The 10,184-nt window shown below is 43.2% G+C and overlaps 1 protein-coding gene across 4 annotated transcripts in view; it reads right to left on the reverse strand.

Annotated features, from left to right (window-relative positions):
- DYRK1A (dual specificity tyrosine phosphorylation regulated kinase 1A) overlaps window positions 1-10,184 on the reverse strand; it is a 72,603-nt gene that overhangs the window by 14,306 nt on the left and 48,113 nt on the right. For all 4 annotated transcript variants that reach the window (XM_017838568.1, XM_017838567.1, XM_017838566.1 and 1 more), the window contains exon 3: window positions 7,182-7,387. In XM_017838568.1, coding sequence (XP_017694057.1) covers window positions 7,182-7,387 — 206 coding nt within the window. The remainder of the gene's footprint in view (window positions 1-7,181; window positions 7,388-10,184) is intronic.

A 10,184-nucleotide genomic window follows, 5' to 3' on the forward strand; every position in this document is an offset into this window, starting at 1 on the left:
AGAATCACTTCCCTGCTCCTGCTGCCACACTGTTCCTGAGCCAGGCCAGGATCCATTGGCCTTCTTGGCCACCTGGGCACACTCTGGCTCCTGTTCAGCTTCAGCTGAGTTGGAAGGATCAGAGTCCAAGTCCTGGTCCATCCTCTGCCAGACCCTGGGGGAGGTCCCCTCTCAGTGTCTGCTCTGGAGGCTGAACAGCCCCAGCTCCCTCAGCCTTTCCTGCTCCCAGAGATGCTCCATCCCTTCAGCATCTCCACAGGAGAATCATCTTCCAGCAGCTCCATGTCCCTGCTGTCCTGAGGAGCCAGAGCTGGACCCAGCCCTGCAGATGTGCCTCCCAGGGCTGGGCAGAGGGGCAGGATCCCCTCCCTGACCCTTTGGAAATGCTCTTCCTGATCCCCCCCGGATCCCATTTGGCTCCCAGGACACGCTGCTGGCTCAGGGACAGCTCGTTGGCCACCAGGTCCTTTTCCAGCAGGTCATTCCCAGCCTAGGCCGGTGCCTGGGGTTATCCCTCCCCATTCCCCAGTGACAGGAAACCTCAGGGCAAGTTTAAGCAACTTCACTGGAGAAAACCTTGTTTCATGTATGTTCTATATCCATATGATTGAACTAATAAATGACCTGGAGAAGTGGAACTGCTCCTCCATCTTTTACAGTATTACTTTATTATAAGTAATAATAATTAGTAAATATTAAATTAACTAATACTACTTGAATGTTACTGAATAATAAATACTAGATGTTATTATATTCTATCATATTGCATTCTATAATATTCAGTATTATACTACTAAATTATATAATACAATATTTAGTATTAAGCTACTAAATATTATAATAAATAATAAATATTAGAATAGTTGCTGTGCAAAGAGTGCACGACAAAACAAATTATTTTAAAAAAAATCACACTGCAGTGACCCAAAAAAGATCTCACAAAAAAGAAATTATAAAGGTTTGTGCTTCTGAAACCGGACCTGCCCTCAGGTACCCAAGGAACCATCCCAGAAATCCCAGCTCCAGTGGGTGCACGGAGCACATGGATAGAGGGAAAGACATTCATTCTCTTTTATTACAAGCAATAAAACTTTGTAAACATCAGGAAACTGCCTGAAAGTTTCCTAAACAAACTATTTGACATTTACAAAACATTTTTTTTTTGTTGCTTCCTTTCAGCTGCCAAACAAATGTGGAGCATTAAACAAACCACACTTAAATAGGAGCTCCTCTGGTTCCCTCCCACAGCCCCGTTAAAAACGGAGCAGCAGCACATCCTAATCCCAGCTGGCACTGCTCCAGCCTTCCCAAATCCAAGTATTTCCTTAAAATTTCTTAACTGGAGCACGAGAACACCGGTAGATTTTGCTGGTAAAACCCAGGCTGTGGTACAGGAGTATCAGCAGGGCCCAGTCTCTGTCCAGGGCTGGATGAGCAGCACAAGGACTCTGAGTTTTCCACTTCAAGAATTCCATAGTTCAGATCAACCATTCACATATAACATTCCTCTAATCTGGAATAGGAATTTATAGGACAAGTCTTCATGTTTATTTTCTAATTTATAAGTCAAATTTCCTTGCTTACTTCAAAAATAAATCTGATTTCCACTTTGAAATCAGCAGACTGGTTAAAAAAAAATTATAATCTGATTTGCTGCTGTTCCCTAACTATCATTATTTAATTATTGTAAATAATTAAATAATAATTAATTAAAATTCTGAAGGCTACTCCTCTGGTTCTTGCAGTCAGTCCCTTATTTTAAACTTGTGCTTTTCAGTGTGGATTTGGACAGTCCCACATTCCCGAGGCCTCACTTTGAGCCTGCAGGAACTTCTCAACAGGTTCTATTTTGCTCTCCTGGGTTCATAAAGTTTTGGGTGGGAGAAGAGAAAGAATTGAGGGGGGTTTTTTTCCCCTCCTCCTTTTATATTTGAACATTTGTAACGTTCTCTTCTCTTTCCAGGAGGGATTCCTGCTCCCTCTCTCCTTCCTGGTGATGGAAAACCGTGGAGCAAAGTGCTCATTATCCATTTTATACAACAACACTCTCCAATCCTTTACTGATGGGGTGACACTGACTCCTGCCTGGGCTTCAGAGAATCCTCAAGCACCAAAGGAAAGGGGAAAAGAGATGAAAAAAGAGAGGAAAGAGAAAGAAAACTCCTTTTTCACGAGCTTCAGTCTCTATCTGGTGGCCAGAGAGCAACACTGCAACCTCAGATCTTCCTGGAAACAGCCCCCAAATCTTCCTGGGAACATTCCCAAATCAAAGAGATGCTGGAACTTCTGTCTGAGAGACAAGAATTATTTTAATTTCAATTATATGTGTCAATAAACACCCATAAAAAAGGCAACCAAGAGCCCCACTGATACTCAACAACCTGAGACAAACCATGTTTGAAGGAAACTGTGATTTTAACTCAGGTGTGTTATTTGAACCAGCACAGTCTCTGGGTTTGATGAATAAAGGAAGAGAAAACAAAATTCCCTCTCTTTGGCCATAGGTTTTATTATCTAAAATAATAATAATTTAAAAAAATAAAATAATAAAATAAAATAAGATTTCCTTATTAAATGCCTTTTATTTTGATTATGGAAATACATATTCTGTTCATGGGATGCTTGAATTCAGATTTTTTCTTTTTTAAAAAGAAAGATCCACCACCATCCACGTTGATTAAGAAAAGGGAATAAAAGATAAATTCAGCTTGTGTAAAGTCCGTGTTCCATTTTAAAAATGGAATAAATAATGAACAGAATAAATAATGAAGATTTTAGAGTATAAAGGCAACTTTTAGCAAGAATTCCAGTTGTGATGACTTGTTTAACTGACATGTTCACACTCAGGACAGAGTCTGGTGAAGTCCCCCACTAACATAATGTTTATCAGGTAGTGGAAATAACTGAATTAAGGATTTTTAACTGAATTAAGGATTTGAATTAAGGCATGAACTTGGCCTTGATCTAGTTGTGATCAATAAAATCTCTGGCCACGATCTGGTCAGTAAAAAACAGGAATTATGCAGGTGCTAAGTGATCTTAGACAAACAGAGATAAAAGTGTTCAGCATCAGCCTGACCTCCAATTCCAGGTGCTTCCTGAAAGCTGAACTGTTGGAATTTGTTACCAAAATCTGCCTGTGAGTTCACCTCAACTTCCTGAGCAGGTAAAGTCATTTTCTGATCCTTTTATACTTCACTGAAAACAGTTTCAGGCCATCTGAGCACCCAGGATGGAGACAAAATGTAAGTGCAGAGCAAAAAAAAAACCACTTGTTTGAAGTTGTGACAACTTTTAAGCTTCTTATCTTCTTTTACCATCGGGTTACGTTGAACTCACAAGATGCAACCAGTTAAAAATGGACAAAGAAAGAGGAGTTTGTGATTGTTAAAGGAGAAAAATGCCACAGATCCCAACTTTGCTGCTCCTACAGCTCCCTGAAGCTGGTTCTGGCTCTCAGCACAGAGTGAGACCCCACAGCCAAGAGCAGGACCCGGCACTTTTTGGGAAAAGAAAGCCTAAAGACCAACTCCTGAAGGAAAAAGTTAAAAAGGAAAGAGCTGGAAGGTTTTAACTGTAATTTAAACCCTCATAAATAGGTGAAAAGTGGCTGGTTTTGGAGTATCTTCCTATTATTTGAGCCTTGTCAATGATGGGTTTGGGAAGTACAGCCAGAAAGCAAGAGGTGCAAGAGAAGATTATATAAATAAAATGTTAAGGGTAATTTTAAGGTATTTTAAAGGTTTATATGTGTATATATATATATTATATATTTTAACATAAATAGTTGTTACTGTTTTCTAACAGTGCAGTATTTATGTTCTAAAAAATTTTACATTTTTTACAATTTTTTGATTCCTAAAATAGCAAATCCTAAATTGGCCTGCAAACCAATAAAATCAAAATCCAAGCAGGACAGAGCAGGAATAAAAGGAATAAATTCCCATCCCAGGCTTCCCCATTCTCTGTTTATGAATTAAAATCACTGGAGGAACCTGAACCAGAAAATATCCTCAATTAAAAAAAGAGTCTGTTAAAGTAAAAAGAAAGACATAAAAATAACCCGAAAAAGTAACAAGGCAGTTATTTAACAGAGGGAGTTCCTGGAAAGGATGGAATCTGGGAGAGGGGTTGGCTTTCCCAGCAGAAGCACCGCGGCCCTTTGGCCACCAGAGGGGGGCTGGAGCTCGGGAAAGACTCTCCTTACCTGGAGCTTCCCGGGAAACTCCTGCTTTCCTTGAGTGCCCTGGCTGCTCCATCCCCAGGGAATGGGCCCTCTCAGGAGCAAAGGGGTTGGTAACTCGTTAGTAACCAACTGGTGGACGCTTGCACCCAAAGAAATCACTTTTAGGGCACGGAATAAGTTCCTTTTAGGCTGTGGAAAGCTGGAGCAGCCAAGCTGAGGCCACTGTCCAGCCTGCTGATGATCCTGGTGTTGGGAAAAACCAGGAAAACAAAGCTTGGAGATCTAATCCTTGTCTGTTTAGACCTAATTCTCATCTGTTTGACTGGATGTGAGCCACTGCACTAAAAGGTTCTACCCTTGAAGAATTAAACTCCCTGTATCTGCCAGAGTTACCTTTCCCCTCCTCCTATTTTTATGGCAGTGTCAGATCAATCAAACCTTCTCCAACAGACATTCAGCCTTTTGCTGCATGTTAAAAACAGGATCTTCTTAAGGATCAGAAGCAGAATTGGAAAAAAGGAGGCTCAGGGAGGACCTTCTGGCTCTGCAACAAGAAGGGGGGTCAGGGGGGTTTGGGCTCTGCTCCCAGGGAACAAGGGACAGGAGGAGAGGGAACGGCCTCCAGCTGTGCCAGGGGAGGCTCAGATTGGACAGGAGGGGGAATTTCTTGCTGGAAAGGGTGGTCAGGCCTTGGCAGGGGCTGCCCAGGGAGGTGGTGGAGTCCCCAAACCTGGAGGTGTCCCAGGAAGAACTGGATGTGACACTCAGTGCCCTCACCCACATAAAGTCACACTTTTATGAGAAAAAAAGAATAAGAGTTTGAATCAAGATGAACTAGAGCTGGAAAAGGGCAACTCTAAGAGAAAGAACAAGGGATTTGTTTAGGCCTAGAGCAGATGATCTGACCCACCAGCATGAAGATCTCAGCTGGACTGGGTTGTGCAGATCAGATCAATGCAAAGACAAAAAGCCACTGAGACTCCCCAGGAGGCTCCTACAGAACCTCCACTCCAGCCAGGAACCTGCTCTGGAGAACTCTTGGTGGGACAAGAAGCACAAGAACTCAGAGGAGGACAGAGGCACAAAGGACAAGTAGTCAGAAGACTTCAATGAACTGCCCACCATGAAAGCCAAGGGTGCTGAAAGGATAAAGAAGTGACAATTCTGAGCTGCTTGGGCACAGGACAACAAAGACTTCAAGGAGACAATTACAGTAAAAGAGGAAAACAGAAGCTACAATGCAGAAAAAACCAAGATGGAGCTGGAAAACTAAGAACTGATTCTATAAAATAGTGTTAGTGGTGCAGGGACAGCTCCACTGCCATCACCAAGGTGTCCAGCCGATCGTTTCCTCCCATGGGTAACATCCACACAACCTAAAATTCCCTGAGTTTGGTTTGAAAACACGACCAACCAAGCACTGATGTCACTAAAGCTCACACAGGGGGTGCCTGGTTGTAGCCCTGAAGTGCCTTGAAATGTTCAAGGAACCAGCAACTTTTCTCCTTGACTGACCAACCTCACTGGGGAGGTTTGGGGGCCCCTTTAACCTAAAACAAGTCACAGAAAATACCTTTGTAGATCCTCAAGCTCAACACTGTTTATAGGAGGAGATTTACTCTTCCTACTGATTTGCTCTCACCAAAATACAAACATCCTTTGCCAGCCCCCTTCCCTCTGCCATTCTTTGTGGAGACCTTGCCATCAGAGATCTCCAAAGCCTGGTATCCAACATCCTGGCACTTGGTTTGATCATTCCCATCCTCTCTAATTCCTCTTCCCACATAAGTGTCTTCCTACAGCACCAGAGAATCTCTTGATGCTCCTGGAGACTCCTCCACCTGTTCAAGACATCTTGAACACAAGAACAGACCTGAACCTGGCAGCAACAAAAAACTTCATCTCCATCCTCACGTGAAACTTGTCCATGGTCTGCCCCAAATTTTGGACTTCTGGATTTTAAGCTTTGGGACCAATCTGTGCTCAGGTTTCCACAACTGGGCTGTGCCATTTTTAAAAAATAACAGGATTCCCACTTATCCAGAGTTACAGCAGCTCCTGTGGCTACTGGCACTGTGGGTTAGGGAGCTCTTTCAGCTCTGGCAACTCAAAGGCAGGACAGAAGAAAGGCTGATCCTGACAGCTCAAAAGCAGCAGCATCCTAATCCCTGTGGCCATTTTACCCCCTTGCAACAGCAAGTAGCAAATCAGCAGTAGTAAAACCTCAATGATAGCACAGCTTTAGATGCTGCTTTTTTTAAAAAAAAAAAAGAAAAAGTGTATCTTGCCTAATAATATACTTTTGTGCAAACCTCTCTATTCCAAATACACCAAGCAGTGGCACTGCATTAAAACACTGTCCATGAGAACAAGTAATAAAGTAATTATATTCTAACAAGCAGCATAAAAATTAAAAAACCCCACTATTATTAAACTCCCTTTAGAACTCTGCACTTGTAGCATTTTCTTAAAATAAGAGGAAATATTGTCTAAGTAGAAGAATCACAATAAATATGTACCAGATGTTTAAAAACAACTTCAAGGAACTTATTTGTCTACCCATCCTTAAAGAGTCAGGAGTTATTTAGTTCAAAAAATAAACAAAACAACAAAGCATTTAAAAAAAAAAATAAATGTAGTTTCTGGTTGTAAAACACATTAAACTGGAGAGGGACTTGGAGCGACAGGACAAGGAGGAACAGCCTTAAGCTGAAGGAGGGCAGGGTTAGGTGGGATATTGGGAAGGAATTCTTGGCTGTGAGGGTGGGGAGGGGCTGGGATAGAATTCCTAGAGAAGCTGTGGCTGCCCCTGGATCCCTGGAAGTCTCCAAGGCCAGGTTGGAGCAACCTGTTCTAGTGGAAGGTGTCCCTGCCCGTGGCAGGGGGTGGCACCGGACGATCTTTCCGATCCCTTCCAAGCCAAGCCATCCTGTGATTCCACGGCTGTTATTCACAGGAACTTCTGACACCTGAAGGACCTTTGTGTGCCCCTCACCTGGTTTGTCAGTGGGAGTGGCTGCTCGAGCTGCTCAGCGTAGGATAAGGCAGAAACCTGCTGGTCACTGATGTTCTGCGGCCGCCGGTCACTGTACTGCTGATGGGAGTGGGACATCTGTCCAGCCATCTGAAGGCCAGCAGCATGGAATGAAAACGATGGTGCAAGCCGAACAGATGAAGGTTTGCATGCTGAAGTCTCTCCTCCTGCAAAGACAAGGGGAGGTTTTGAGCGGTCCGAGAGGATTGCCCTCCGCGTCCCGGCGCGCGGAGCTCGGCGGCTTTTTCGTACGCCGAAGTTTGGAGAAGCGGGGAACCCAGAAATCATCCTGGTGGGAAGGATTAACTTTCAGGAGGGCTGAGAGGGGCTTTTCATGAGGGCATGGAGTGACAGGACAAGGGGAATGGCTTCAAATTCAATGATAGTAGGGTTAGATGGGATATTAGCAAGAAATTCTTCCCTGTGAGGGTGGGGAGGGGCTGGGATAGAATTCCCAGAGAAGCTGTGGCTGCCCCTGGATCCCTGGAAGTGTCCAAGGCCAGGTTGGATAAACTTGGAGCAACCTGGGCTGGTGGAAGGTGTCCCTGCCCATGGCAGGGGGTTGGATCTGGATGATCTTTAAGGTTCCTTCCAACCCAACCCACCCCATCACTCGAATCCTTTTCTCACACCTCCAACTACGTGTCACAAGCAGAATTTGACAGGGGTTATTTTCAAACACAGGAATTTTGTGTGTGGATTCCACAAAAGCCAGAAAAACACCCGAGCTGTGCCTCTCAGGGTTGCTCCCAGCAACTTTCTGACTGACTGTGCCAAAAGAAAAGCAGAGGCAGTGCCCAGTCTCAGCAGCTCCTCTTTTGGGACATGGATTAGGGGGGATTCTGGTGGGATTGGATGATCCTGAAGGTCCCTTCCAACCTTGATGATTCTGGGATTCCCTGCCCTCTGTGTTTGTGCCTCCCTGCAAACAAACAGCAGCTGCAATCTCAAAGCAGAATTATTGGTAAAGATTAAATTTAGAAGGAAGGTGTTAAACAGCCAAGCACCTGACCAAGGAAGGGAAATCCCCATTTCCTTTACAAGCAAAACCCTGCAAGGAAATACAGGCAGTAGAAAACAGCAGATGAACTAAGATCGTCAGTTTGGGCTTTCTTAAAAATAACTATGACAAGAAAACAAAAAAATAAAACATTGAAAATTACACTGGATCATTGACTCAGCCCTGTCAGGGCAACAGAACTGCATGGGACGAAATCAAATGTCATTTTACACGGATTATACACAAATACATTCAATAAAGAAGTCAAAATACTATTCAAACAGCTATACAGGAGAAAGGCTGTATACAGGATAATTATTATGACTTTAAAAGGGGTGAAATACCCACTGCCAGGCCACTGGTGTTTTCCTCCAGAACAATAATGATGCTATATATGAAATGATGAAATTACATATATATAATGATGAGATATAGGAAAACTCCTTTTTTTGGTGTGAATTATTGTGCCTCTGATAACAGGATAAAGCCTCGAAATGGTCTTAGAAATGAAAATAAAATAAATTCCTGGCTACACCATTTTAAGTTAACACTGCACAGAAAATTACTTTTAACTCCTCTGTAAAATGTCCATTCAAAACTGAGAATCAGAGTTAATCTTCCACCTCTAGAACCTGATAAATTTAGTGTACAGTTACTTTTCAATATATACTGAACACTCCTGTAAGAATGGAAGAGCATATGTAAGACACCCTCCAGGATCTCTACTTTCTGCTCTTTTAATTCTTGAAAAAAACCCATAATCTCACTTAGCAACATCTTGGTGACTGAAGTAAAAGTCAAAACAATATTTAAATCAGACAGTCAAAAATACCATTAATCTAGATAGGAGCCAGTTACTTTAAAAAGTTTATTTCTTGTACTTTTTTACCCCAAGCCACAGGTTTACAACAGACAGATATCTGGCAAATTACACAACTTAATAAAAACAAATTTAATTTTTGAAGATTCTGCACTTGGATCCCTAAAAAAGCAGAAACTCACATGTGTACACCCAAAAATCCTGGTAGTGTGGGGTTCCCATTTACAGTTTGACTTTATAGGACCTTCTGACACTCCAAAAATCACAACAAATCTGAGGATAAACTGAATAATACTAACCTGAAAGCACTACACACACTTAAAATAAAGTAATAAAGTAGAAAAGTATCACAAATATAATTATCCCACAGAAGAGCAGCTGTAAATCCAAGATTTCAGTTCCACTTGAAGCTTTCCATGCTTGCACACCCCGTCCCTCCCAAGTCCACCTGCCTCCAAGTCCAGGCATTTTATTCATTCCCTTTAAATTTTTGGGGAGATTTGCTGTTTGGGCTTCACAAACAGGTCCCTGTTTGTTTGGAGGGAAGTCCCCCACAAAATGGGATGTCAACAGACACGAATCCAAACCGTATCCCACGGGAAGCCCCCCACAAAAAGGGATGTCAACAGAGGCGACCCCAAACCACGTCCAACGAGAACCTTTCTCTAAACCAGAAAAATAAAGGGCTTTCACCCCAAATCTCAGGGCCATGAGGACACACAAGAGCCTGACCAGGGGAGGACATGAAGGCTGACAAGGAGATGGTGGGAATTGGCCAACTCATCCCAAACAAAGGCACTTCAGTCATCTCCTGATGGTGGCACCAACCCTCGCCCACGTCAGCGACAAGGAACAACCACCCGGGTCAAAAGTTGAAGATCTGCAACCACCAGGAGCAGCAGCCAAGGAATTCCATGTTTACAACTTCTTCCTGTCCCTGAAATGAAGGCACTGGAGTTCATGGACTTGTTGCTGAGAGCAGCACCGGCTATCAACAAAAACAAGCCCTGATGAAATACCTGCCCTTGCCACATCTCAGACTTTGCTCCATGACACCTGCAATCCCACCCCGGGACACCTAATCCCAAGGGAACACTCAAACTGCTTGGAAACACCTGGGATTAGGTGTCCCGGGGTGGGATTG

This window comes from Lepidothrix coronata, unplaced genomic scaffold, assembly GCF_001604755.1.
Source record: "Lepidothrix coronata isolate B3197 unplaced genomic scaffold, Lepidothrix_coronata-1.0 Scaffold347, whole genome shotgun sequence".
Taxonomy (NCBI): domain Eukaryota; kingdom Metazoa; phylum Chordata; class Aves; order Passeriformes; family Pipridae; genus Lepidothrix; species Lepidothrix coronata.